Below are 13,513 nucleotides of genomic sequence, written 5' to 3' on the forward strand. Positions count from 1 at the left end.
TGCTGGATAACCCAGGAGGGGCTGCGATATCTCTTCTGGGATCACCCAGGAAGGGTTATGATATCTCTGCTGGGAACACCCAGGAGGGGCTGAGATATCTTTGCTGGGATCGTTCAGGAGGGGCTGAGATATCTCTGCTGGGGTCGCTTGGGAGGGGCTGCGATATCTGCTGGGATCACCTGGAGGGGCTGTGATATGTCTGTTGGGATCACCGGGTTAGGGCTGTGATATCCCTGCTGGGATCACCCGGGAGGGGCTGTGATATCTCTGCTGGGATCACCCGGAGGGGCTGTGATATCTCTGCTGGGATCACCGGGGAGGGGCTGTGATATCACTGCTGGGATCACCGGGGAGGGGCTGTGATATCACTGCTGGAATCACCGGGGAGGGGCTGTGATATCCCTGCTGGATCACCGGGGAGGGGCTGTGATATCCCTGCTGGGATCACCGGGAGGGGCTGTGATATCCCTGCTGGGATCACCCGGGAGGGGCTGTGATATCCCTGCTGGGATCACCGGGGAGGGGCTGTGATATCACTGCTGGGATCACCGGGGAGGGGCTGTGATATCCCTGCTGGGATCACCCGGGAGGGGCTGTGATATCACTGCTGGGATCACCCGGGAGGGGCTGTGATATCCCTGCTGGGATCACCCGGGAGGGGCTGTGATATCCCTGCTGGGATCACCCGGGAGGGACTGTGATATCCCTGCTGGGATCACCCGGGAGGGGCGGTGATATCCCTGCTGGGATCACCCGGGAGGGGCTGTGATATCTCTGCCGGGATCAACTGGGAGGGGCTGCGATATTTCCGCTGGGATTTCTCAGGAGGGGCTGTTACATGTCCACTGAAATACTCAATGACTTACCCCACCCTTTTCCTCTCTGCCTCCTCAAATCTCTCCCCCCCCCCCCCCCCCCCCCCCCTCTTGCCTCCCCTCCCGATGCAGGTTTTGCCCTCGCTGCTCACAAGAACGGAAGAAAAGTAACGAGAGAGGGAGAGACAGCCCACCCCTTACATCGACACCACCACCCGGGGCAGACGTCCTGTCGTCCAGCATCGTGGAGCGCACGCAGACACATACTGCCTCTTTGGGAAATGGCAGCAATTGACCGGCGTCCCCCGCAACCCACCTCCCACCGTCCCCTGCCTGCCAGACTTGCCCGCTGGGTGCTTAACCTCTCCCGTTCAACAGAGAAAATCATAACCATGGACCTCAGGACCCATCATCCCTTCTCAAGACTGCGGCCCGAGCGTACTCCTACCCCCGGCCGGTTCCAACATTTGGTGCTTCCTTCCCGGTCATTCCTCGGTGCTGTCAATTCCGAATGAATACGGCCCAGTGCGAAACCTGGCTCCGGAAACCGCACTGTTCATAGAGAAACAACGCGGACACATGCTGCTCTGTTAACATTGAATTCTAAAGTGGGTGGGGTGGGGGGAGGATGTCGAAAGGAGCAGGGGGTACCCAATTCCAGTCTCCTTCCCCCCGGTTAGACAACACTCAGAGCACCGTACGCAGTTCCAGCCTTCGTATACCTTGGGTTAGACCACACTGGGAGCACCGTGCACAGTTCTGGTCTCCATAAACCCCAGTCAGACCACACTCTAGAGCACTGCGTACAGTCCTGGTCTCTGTATCTCTAGGTTAGACCACACTCAGGGCGCCATGCACCGTTCTGGTCTCAGTATCGTGCAATTCGGCCACGCTTGGAGCACCGCGCACAGGTCAGGTCTCTGTATCCCTCGGTTAGATCACACTCGGAGCACAGTTCTGGTCTGAGAGGATCAGAGTTAGCAGGAAATATTGAACAGACCCAGTGGATGGGGGCGCTCTTCTCTCGAAAAGATAAGGCTGAGGGGCGGGCAAGCTGATGGTGGGGGGAGGGGTCTTTGAGACGATGAAAGGGCTTTAAATAGGGTCAATGTAGAGAAGATGTTCCCACTCGCGAGCGAGACCAGAACTAGAGGTGGCCTGAGATGGTCAATTTGAGATAGTCGGTGACAAACCCAATGGGACAATTTCAGGAAAAACATCTTTACTCGAAGAGTTGGGTGGGGGGAATTTGGAACTCGCGCCTACAGGGAGTGGGAGGGGAACGTGGATCTCACTCCCACAGGGAGAGAGGAATGTAGAACTCGCTCCCACAGGGAGTGAGGGAGGAATGTGGAACTCGTCCCCTCAGGGAGTGGGGGTGGGGGGGGGAATGTGGAACCCGCTAGCACAAGGAGTGGGGTTGAGGGTGAATCATATCAATGTGCTGAAGCGGGGGGGGGGGAGGGGTGCAGGGAGGGAGAGCTGGATAATGAAGTGAGGGAGACGGGAAGGAATGGTGACAGGGGAGGGAGCAGGTTGGTGTTGAGTGTGGAACATCAGCAAGGAGCAGATGGGCCAAATGGAAACATTGCGTCAATCCTGTTCCCCTCCATCATAATCTCCCCTCCATCTCTGCCCCAGTAGAGAGAAGGCCCAGCTTCTCTGAACTTGTGTAAATCCCTCGGGATCACTGGAATCATTCCCTACTCTTTCCCCCCCCCCCCCCCCCCCCCCCAAAGTGTGGCGACCAGAACTAGGCACAGTACTCTAGTTGCGATCGAACCAGTGCTTGTGTTGATGAAGCCCAAGCACAAGGTCCTGCGAGTGTCACCGGCAGCGCTCTCTGCATGTCCTGCAACCTACGACAGGCAGACGGACGTGACCCCTTTGAAGGCTCCCATCCCCGCACCCCCTTCAGAACTGTGCCATTCAAATCTGTACTGCCTCTACAATGTCCCTTCTACCAAAATGCGTCGCCCGACACTTTCGTTTTTCTAAAAAAAAAAACAAGTATTAAACTGCATTTGCCACCTGTCTGCCTGTTCTACGAACCTGTTTTGTGTGTCCTGTCGCCGTCGGTGCGCAGTGCCCTCGCTGTTTGCCTCGCCTCACTCCGCCCGCAAGGCTACACTACGGGAGAGAAGGCTGGTTACTGGGCGTGCCCGATTGGCTGCCGAGGAAGTGACGGGGTAACAACTGGCTCCCCCAAGCACCCGGGGAATTCAAAAAAGGCACATGGCTTGAATATGTACCTCTTGTTTGCAGAAGTCAGGTCTCTGCGTATCAACGTATTGTCACATATAGCAGCCACAACATGAGCTTCACTGGTTATCCAAAATTGGTTGTCACTTGTAGACATCAGCGCACTTGGGTTGTTCAGCAACCACTCCTCAGTTTTTTTGGGGGTAGGGGTGGATTTCCCTGTATAACAGGGCATATCAATGCATTGATGAATCAAGCAAGCATAAGTGAGCAATGCCGCAAAACTTTATTTTTGTTGCATCTGTTTGTGCACTCAGCATTGTTTAGCAAGAGCTGCCCAATCACAACACAGTCGGTGTCCTGTTCTACAAACAAAAGGAACAAGTTCAAGTCTTGTGCCTTCGTTTCATGGGTGTTTTGGGGGGCGGGGGCCTTATGGTTCCCGTTAAATTCCCCATGGCAACAGCTTGCAAAGTTGGAGTCGACCTGTCAACAAATCAGAGCTCTTGTCTCCTGGAGTGTAAATTGTGGTGAGAGTGAAATATGGAATTTTTGCATTCGTCCTGATGGGTGAAAGGTAGACTGTTATTGCCTGGTGCAAGCAAGTGACTGGTTTCTGGCACTACCCACCTCACCTCAGTGTTCACGTCCTTCTACATGCCACAGGTTTGTAGCTACAATGGTTTTGTGTTCGAAATGAGTTGACGGCTCCAGTGGGTGAGCTAAAGGGGACGGGGAGGGATTGCGAACCTTGTTATAGGTATAATATGGGATCATAGAATTTACAGTACAGAAGGAGGCCATTTGGCCCATCGAGTCTGCAGCGATCCTTGGAAAGAGCATCCTACCTAAGCCCACACCGCCACCCTATCCCCATAACTCAGTAACCCCATCCGACCAGTTCTGGTCGCCTCATTTTAGGAAGGATGTGGAAGCTTTGGAAAAGGTGCAAAGGAGATTTACCAGAATGTTGCCTGGAATGGAGAGTAGGTCTTACGAGGAAAGGTTGAGGGTGCTAGGCCTTTTCTCATTAGAACAGAGAAGGATGAGGGGCGACTTGATAGAGGTTTATAAGATGATCAGGGGAATAGATAGAATAGACAGACTTTTTCCCCGGGTGGAACAAACCATTACAAGGGGACATAAATTTAAGGTGAATGGTGGAAGATATAGGGGGGATGTCAGAGGTAGGTTCTTTACCCAGAGAGTAGTGGGGGCATGGAATGCACTGCCTGTGGGAATAGTTGAGTCGGAAACATTAGGGACCTTCAAGCAGCTATTGGATAGGTACATGGATTACGGTTAAATGATATAGTGTAGATTTATTTGTTCTTAAGGGCAGCATGGTAGCATTGTGGATAGCACAATTGCTTCACAGCTCCAGGGTCCCAGGTTCGATTCCGGCTTGGGTCAAGGTCTGTGTGGAGTCTGCACATCCTCCCGTTGTCTGCGTGGGTTTCCTCCGGGTGCTCCGGTTTCCTCCCACAGTCCAAAGATGTGCAGGTTAGGTGGATTGGCCATGATAAATTGCCCTTAGTGTCTAAAATTGCCTTTAGTGTTGGGTGGAGGTGTTGACTATGGGTAGGGTGCTCTTTCCAAGAGCCGGTGCAGACTCAATGGGCCGAATGGCCTCCTGCACTGTAAATTCAATGATAATCTATGATTAATCTAGGACAACGGTTCGGCACAACATCGTGGGCCGAAGGGCCTGTTCTGTGCTGTATTTTTCTATGTTCTAACCTTTTTGGACACTAAGGGCAATTTAGAATGGCCAATCCACCTAAATTGCACATCTGTGGACTGTGGGAGGAAACCAGAGCACCCGGAGGAAACCCACGCAGACACGGGGAGAATGTGCAAACTCCACACAGACAGTGACCCAAGCCGGGAATCGAACTGGGACCCTGGCGCGGTGAAGCAACTGTGCTAGCTACTGTGCCCCACACAGTGCCTTTACTTGAAGAGCCAGCTTAGGTTCCATCAATGTTACTCGCAGATACTCAATTTAATTTCCCCTTTGAACCTCATCGGTTTCCCTCAAGGACCAAACAACATCACTGGATTGTAGTTAGTGCCTTCAGCATCCCCAAGGAACCTGAAACGTATAAGCGAAGAGGTGAGGGATTTTCAGAAAGGAACAGAGAGAGTGTGTGAGAAAAGTGGAGAGGTTTAGGAAGAGAATTTGGGTCTTCAGACAGCTGAAAGCTCGGCCGCCAATGGTTGAGCAATGGAATCGGATGAGTAGGTGTGGTGGAGATCGAGAGATCAGAATTGGAGGAATACAGAGATTTGCGGGACGTTACAGACGTAGGCAATGTTTTCAGGGCTGGTGGAGGTTACAGATGGGGAGAGTTTGTAAGGTCTGGAGGAGGTTACAGATGTTAGACGTTTTAGTTGCTGTGATATGAAGAGTAAAGTTCTGTTCCTTTTTCACAAACACATTTATTTCCTTCCAACAGCCTTTGCACAAAACTCACCATACATCACCTGACAGGCCACCTGAAGTCCCTTTACATATCAGTGTCAATTAATGGATACTTAACATAAATGAGACAACTAATTGCAATGTCTCTTAACCCATTACTTAACAGTCTCCCCTTGGAGAAAAAAAAAATTAGGTGAAAACAAAATTTCAAGAAACTCAAAAACACACACATGATTTCCCCCCCTTTTTTTGTTTGGACGAGAAAGAAGAAAAAAAAGTCACAGAAACAAGCGCCCTTCATTAACAATACCAAAAGTTTCTGTGAACTCGCCCCTCTTTTCGTAAAACAGTCTGACAGTTGATAGCTCCTGTCGACCCATTTAATTTTTGTTATTTCCCCTCTGTCCAACATCTGCTTCAAACTTGCGATGTCTATCCGTAACCTCTTTTCATCGACACTTTTTGTAGAGTGCACATTTTCCCACAGGGATTTATTGTCAATGTGACAGTCAATAGGTATATTACCCAAATCCCTTAATCCCAAAATTTCTGTCAATATCATACTTATATAAAAGGCCATATCCACCGCCTCTACAAGGCTTAACGTCTCAGCAGCCAAAGTGCTTTTTATCACTCTTCTTATTTTCTTTGTTTCCCACACAAGCGGGCAACATTTACCATTGTTCCCCAAAAGGAAAATTATAAAACCTGCGCTTGAAACCCCATCACATAAATGTGCATAGGACGCATCACTATAAACTGAGTTTCAAGTGCCTACGGTCACCTAACACCGGGAACTTCAAAACACACTCCTGCATTTTTAGTTTGGCCAACGCTTTATTTGATCTTATTATGTCTTCCACTTTGGGATCGTTCATTTTTGTACTCAACTCTAAGATATCAAAACTCACGTCCTGTCTAGTCTGTCTACCTAACCAGTTCAGTTGCCCAATTAAACTTCGCAGTTGCTCTTTTTCTATCTTTGAAACCATTGCGTCTTTTTGTGAAACTCGGCCACGACTAATTGCTATTGGGCTGATGCTTTCCAAATAAGATTGCTGACGTAAAGTTGCCCTTAACTTAGTCTGTCCAATTTCCAGTCCAATATATTTAAATGCACCGGAAGCCTGACTTCCAACCCTGAATTCTTTCTTCAAACCAGAGATTACAATAGCTTCAAAATCACTAGTCCCACCCCACATAAAATCATTGACATGCATCATAAAGATGCAGAAAGATTTCCTTTATAGTGCCAGTAAAACATTGCAGGATCTGCTTTCAACTGGCAACAGCCTAACTTTTAACAAAACTGACCTTACCGAAAAATACCAGACTCTAGATGCATCATTTAATCCATATACACATTTGTTCAACTTCCAGAGTACCCCTTCTGTGTTTGCTGCTTCTTTAGGAGGACGGAGAAAAATGTCTGGAGCTGATGCCCCTGCAAAAAGGCAGCTTTTATATCTATAGATTTGAATTCCCATGCCTTTGTGGCTAATAGAGCCAAGAAGATCTTTAAAATAACCTTTCCTGCTGGAGATGAATCTACCATTAAATCCTGATCTTCTAAGTTTTCTTCAAATCCCCTTGTCACAAGCCTGGCCTTTGCCTTATAAGTTCCATCCGGAAGAACCTTTTCCATGCAAATCCATCTGTGGGATAGAGCTCTTTGTCCCCTATCCGGTACTTCCGCGTATACCCCAAATTCACTCCAACTATGCAATTCTTGCTGTTTAGCTTCTTTGATCACTTTTTCATCCAATTTATTTGAAGTCACCAAAATCTCACGTGCATGTGGGCTTCTACTCCTATTAGTATTCGTAGTCTTACTCATGTTCCGAGATCTTGATAAACTACATCCCCTCTCTCGCCTGGTATCTCGTTCTGTACTGCTGCTGCTTGATCTTTCCCTTCTGCTCTGGGATGTCCTTTCAATAGTTCTCCACCTTTTCCTGCGGACCTGTTCACTATCCGATGTACTATCTGACCTGGCACTGCGTTTCTGTGCCCTCCATTTTTGAACTTCGTTTTCCCAATCCATTGTCTTGACCCCTTCCCCTGAATACTGTACATTCAACCAATGTTTATACTTTCCAGTGGCCTTCCCTGCTCTACTAATAATAGTTGCATCCTTCCATTGAACAGACCCTTCAGGCAAGTATGTCACTTTTGTACCAACTTTTGGCAGTTGCCCTTTCGGAAAAATGGCCTGGTCTAATTCATCAGAAGTGTTGTGTTCCTCCACAGAAACCCTGTCTATATCAGTTAATTGGTCCTCATAGTTCTGTAACACATGCCTACCAGATGTCTCTGGTTCCTCGTCATGTCTGTCTGCTCTGTCTAAATTTGAAATTTTGTAATCTGTACCCATTATCCTTGATGAATGTACCCTAACAGTTTGATTACCATGTTGCAAAATAATTGTCTTGCCATCTATGCCTATGATCTTCCCTGGGCCTTTCCATTCATTAGAATTGTCTCTCTTATAGTATGCCATGCCTCCTTGCTGAAAAACGGCATCTGATGGCCGGACGTTATGTCTTAAAGCTCTGCGAATTCTTTCAGAGACTTCTGCTTCCAAAAAAGCTTTTCTACTGCGATGTAATGCATTTAAATGTTCCGCAAAACCAGAGCTAATTGTGGTCCCCTCCCAAGCTGGAGGCTGGTCATCCAAAATGGACGAAATTTTAGGATTTCTACCAAACACTAATTGATAAGGACTATAGCCCCCAACCATCTGCAGTGAATTCTTTGCATGTACTGCCATGCTAAAGCTGAATTTAGCCTGCAATTTGGTCGATCTGCCAACATTTTCCGAAGCATGTCATCGATGACAGCATGATTTCTTTCACAGACATCATTACTAAATGGGCTTTCTGCAGCCGTATTCATAACTCTGATATTCATGTTTTCACACATATCCCTAAACTCATCATTAGCAAATTCTCCCCCATTGTCCGTAAGGAATTTTGCCGGTGGACCCATTCCTGTCCCTATCCATTTTTCCACGATTTGATCCAGAATCACTCTCTTTTCTTTACTTCGTACAATTTGATTGACTAAATCTGGTTGCTCAATCTACAAAATGCAAAATAAATATATTATTTGCTTTATCCCAGATCTTAAGGTCCATGGCCACAATGTCGTTAAAATCCCTGGCCAAAGGTAGGGTTACTGTCGGTCATGCTGGTGTCCTTCTGTACTTCCTACAAACTTCACAGCGGTCACTAACCTGTTCTATCAGTTTAGTATAGTCGTCATCCCTTGCCCCTGCATCCTTTAATAAAATTTTCAGCCTCCGAGGAGACGGCTGTGCAAATTGCCTATGCAGTTTTAATACCACAAGCTTTTTATCAGCTAAAGTCCCATTTTCAACTGCCATTAACACATCCTTAACCTCTCTACTTGAAATATTATTTGTCAGTAATGGAATACAATAGTGTCCCGACTGTGTAAATTGTAAGTCCACCGTCTTTCCAAAAACTGTTGCCTTATCCTGTTCCATATCCAGTTTCACGTGTGCTTTCTTCATCGACGGTCTGCTCAGGAGCAAAGGTATCTCACTTGATACAACATCCGTGCTAATGAAATGATTCACTCCGGCAATATTGCAAGGGATCACCACTCTTTTCAGCGACTTCAGAGTATTATCATCCCCAAACCTGAAACTTGTGGAACTTTCAAATTCCTTAACCTTGTTACGACTTTCAGCATTCAAGGAGTCCAGGTAACATTTTAACCAGTCAATTCCACACACAGTTGATGTGCAGCCACTGTCCAATTCAGCACAGTTGAAGGATTCTGCAACCAACACTCATTACCGGCGTAAAACTGCTTGTCAATAGGACAATGCCTTCTTTCTGGTCACTATCTTTTTCCTCTTCTGACGCTTCTGTGTCATGTGTCGCTTCAAACACTCTATCATAACGAGTTGGACAGTTGAAAGCATAATGGTATTGAGAGTCACATCGAAAACATCGATTTATCATGCCCCGTGCATTTCTGGGGTTCATCTTCCCATTGTAGGTTCTAACTGGGTTTCTGTCTTCATAATTTCCTTGTCTCGGTCTCCTATAGTCTTGAGCCCTGTTCGTAGCCATACAATTTTGCCATCCTGTTAGTAGTGTATCTTCCATATTCTGCCTTATTGCAGGCTGACCTATTTGGATCATCAGAGCCATCGGAATCGAATGTTTCCCCAGAAACTTTTGTAAAGCTTTTGTCATCTGTTCGAATAAGGTATCCTTATCAGTAAACTGAACTCCTGTCAAAACCAGGAGTCTATCCATGTTGCTCACTCTAGCACAGTCAAGTAATTTAAAGGCCAACGCAGACTGTGGAAATTCCAGGTTGTGTTTCTGCAGTCTTTTATATAGTCTGCCAAATTCCATTATATAGTCTTCCATGGAGATATCCTACATTTTCAGGAACTTATCAAAATCCGACCATGCTTCATACGCACTTAATAAGTCATCTTTCTTATAACTCTTATCCATATAATGTAATAAAGTCTCCAGACCTTCTTCTGAGTCTAACTCTTCCAATTCCAGCTCAGAAAGCATTTTGTTTCGGATTTTACTGCCATATGGTAGAGAAAGAGCCAATGCCATAACTTGTTTTCTTTTTCCCAAAGCAGTTACCTTAGTCCACATAACTACTGCACTTCTCCATTGGTCGTACGATTCCCTTTCAGGAAATAAGGGAGGATAGTCATATCCAGCCATCTTTATCCTCGGTTTAGCCATATATCCATTTTTTTTTTCTTTTCTCACTCACTCCTTGGTTTGATCTGGAAAAGTTGTATCTTTCAACCCTTCACATTTACACAGCAACCATCCTCTGCTACCAATTGTTAGACGTTTTAGTTGCTGTGATATGAAGAGTCTAAAGTTCTGTTCCTTTTTCACAAACACACATTTATTTCCTTCCAACAGCCTTTGCACAAATCTCTCACTATACATCACCTGACAGAGGCCACCTGAAGCCTCTTTACATATCATTGTCAATTAATGGATACTTAACATAAATGAGACAACTAATTGCAATGTCTCTTAACCCATTACTTAACAACAGAGATAGGGTTGTAGCGGCTGGAGGAGGTTGCGGAGATAGAATTTTAGGGGTTAGAGGCAGTTACAGAATTGGGTGGGGTTGTAAGGGCCGGAGGAAGTTAGCGAGGTGGGGACTGGAGGAGGTGACAGATAGGGCAGGTTGTTGGGGCTGGAGAAGGGTACATGAATAGGGAGTTGGAGGAGGTTACGGGGTTAGGGAGGGTTGTAGGATCTGGAGATTCTTAGAGTTACGAAGGGCTGTAGGGGCTCAAGTAGGTTACAGAAATAGGGAGGGTTGGAGGACAGCAGGTGGTTACAGAGATGGGGGGGGGGGGGATTGTAGGGACTGGAGGAAGTTAGCGAGTTGGGAAGGTTTGGGGGCTGGAGGAGGTTACAAAGATAGGCAGGACTGGAAGAGATTACAGTGAAGGTTGTAGGGGCTGGAGGAAGTTACAGATGGAGGGTGACGCTGCGGGAGGTTACAGCGATTGGGAGGGTTACCAGAGGTTACAGAGATAGGGAGGGATGTAGGGACTGGAAGAGGTGATGGGGTTGTCGGTGCTAGGGAGGTTACAGAGATTGAAAGGGGTGTAGATTCTAGAGGAGGTTACAGAGATGGGAGGGTTTAAGGGCTGAGGATGTTACAGAGATGGGGCCACCTGGGCTGGGGAAACTGAAAAATTCAGGGTTTGGGGACTGGAGGAGGTACCCGCCATCAAAAGAGTTGTAGGGGCTGGAGGAGAATAAAGAGATAGGGAGGGGTGTAGCGGCTGGTGGAGGTTACAGAGATAGGGAGAAGTATCAGGGCTGGAGGAGGTTACAAATATGTAGGGGCTGGAGGAGGTTTCTGAAATAGGGATGGTTATGGGGCTTGAGGACTCGTATGAGAAGAATGTAAAAATGGAAACGAGATACAACAGGTATTTAAACAGGAAAAGAATCTGAAGTAAGCGTTGGTCCTCCAGAGAGTGAGAATCGTAAATAATAAGGAAATTCTGTCTTCACTATCGAGGATACAAGAAACATTCCAGTAATAGCTGTAAATGAGGAGGTGGAATGGAAAGAGGAACTTGGTGAGATTACAATCATCAGGGAAGAGGTACTGAGCAAATCGATGCAGATGGGGTCTGACAAGTGTCCTGTTCCTAATGGCTTTCATCTTAGTGGTAAAGCAAAAAGTGCAGAGGATACTGGAAGTCTGCAGAGGGATTTGGATAGGCTAAGTGAATGGGCTAGGGTCTGGCAGATGGAATACAATGTTGACAAATGTGAGGTTATCCATTTTGGTAGGAATAACAGCAAAAGGGATTATTATTTAAATGATAAAATATTAAAACATGCTGCTGTGCAGAGAGACCTGGGTGTGCTAGTGCATGAGTCGCAAAAAGTTGGTTTACAGGTGCAACAGGTGATTAAGAAGGCAAATGGAATTTTGTCCTTCATTGCTAGAGGGATGGAGTTTAAGACTAGGGAGGTTCTGCTGCAATTGTATGAGGTGTTAGTGAGGCCACACCTGGAGTATTGTGTTCAGTTTTGGTCTCCTTACTTGAGAAAGGACATACTGGCACTGGAGGGTGTGCAGAGGAGATTCACTAGGTTAATCCCAGAGCTGAAGGGGTTGGATTACGAGGAGAGGTTGCGTAGACTGGGACTGTACTCTTGGAATTTAGAAGGATGAGGAGGGATCTTATAGAAACATATAAGATTATGAAGGGAATAGATAGGATAGATGCGGGCAGGTTGTTTCCACTGGCGGGTGAAAGCAGAACTAGGGGGCATAGCCTCAAAATAAGGGGAAGTAGATTTAGGACTGAGTTTAGGAGGAACTTCTTCACCCAAAGGGTTGTGAATCTATGGAATTCCTTGCCCAGTGAAGCAGTAGAGGCTCCTTCATTAAATGTTTTTAAGATAAAGATAGATAGTTTTTTGAAGAATAAAGGGATTAAGGGTTATGGTGTTCGGGCCGGAAAGTGGAGCTGAGTCCACAAAAAATCAGCCATGATCTCATTGAATGGTGGAGCAGGCTCGAGGGTCCAGATGGTCTACTCCTGCTCCTAGTTCTTATGTTCTTAGGGTCTTAAAAGCGATGGTTAATGAGATGTGTTGGTGTTAATTTTTCAAAATTCATTTGATTCTGGAATGATCCCATCAGACCAGAAAGTAGCAACTATTAACCCCACCATTCGTGGAAGGAGTGAGGCAGACATGGGAAACTCGAGGCCAGTTGGCTTGAGGACTGTCATGGGGAAGGTGTTGGATTTGATCATTAAAGAGGTTCTGGCTGGGCACTTTGCCAAACTCAAGGTAATTGGGAAGTATCAGCATGGTTTTATGAAAGGGAAATCAAGTTGAACCAATTTACTAGACTTCTTTGAAGGAGTAACGTGCTGTGATTAGAGGGGAACATGTAGATGTGCTGAACTTGGATGTCCAGAAAGCATTTGGTAAAGTGCTGCACCAGGGTAACATATTAGCCTGGATTGAAGATTGACTGACAGAAAGCAGAGAGTATGTATAAAGTATGTTACCTCACCCTGGGAAAGTGCACGGTCAATTCCAGTCCCACAGGCCCCAGAGTTACAACACAAGTGAATTAACCAATAATTCTTACAAAAAATACCTGAAGTCTTTGGCCCTTGGCTGTCCAATAATTACAGTCAGCAGATTTGTAAATGTAAACACAATTACTGTTTATTTTTTTAAATATAAATTTAGAGTACCCAATTTTTCTTTTCCAATTAAGGGGCAATTTAGCATAGCCAATCCACCTAGCCTGCAAATCTTTTAGGTAGTAGGGGTGAGACCCACGCAAAGACAACGAGAATGTGCAAACTCCACAAGGGCAGTGACCTGGGCCTGGGATCGAAGCCGGGTCCTCAGCGCTGTGAGGCAAATTACTGTTTATTTATAACAAGGGCTATCAAGAAATAGGCAGTAAATACAATGGTTAATGACAAGCTAATACCAAGCTACTACCCCTGTTTAACTGCCCCACCCTCTACCCACACACACAAGAC

The 13,513-nt window shown here is 46.5% G+C and overlaps 1 protein-coding gene across 2 annotated transcripts in view; it reads left to right on the top strand.

Annotated features, from left to right (window-relative positions):
• LOC140392908 (inhibitor of growth protein 4-like) overlaps nucleotides 1–2,849 on the top strand; it is a 61,077-nt gene extending 58,228 nt beyond the window's left edge. For both annotated transcript variants that reach the window (XM_072478679.1, XM_072478680.1), the window contains one exon: nucleotides 948–2,849. In XM_072478679.1, coding sequence (XP_072334780.1) covers nucleotides 948–1,330 — 383 coding nt within the window. In that variant the 3' untranslated portion in view covers nucleotides 1,331–2,849. The remainder of the gene's footprint in view (nucleotides 1–947) is intronic.
• The last annotated feature ends 10,664 nt before the right edge of the window (nucleotides 2,850–13,513 follow it).

Source organism: Scyliorhinus torazame, chromosome 16 (assembly GCF_047496885.1).
Source record: "Scyliorhinus torazame isolate Kashiwa2021f chromosome 16, sScyTor2.1, whole genome shotgun sequence".
In the NCBI taxonomy this organism is placed as follows: domain Eukaryota; kingdom Metazoa; phylum Chordata; class Chondrichthyes; order Carcharhiniformes; family Scyliorhinidae; genus Scyliorhinus; species Scyliorhinus torazame.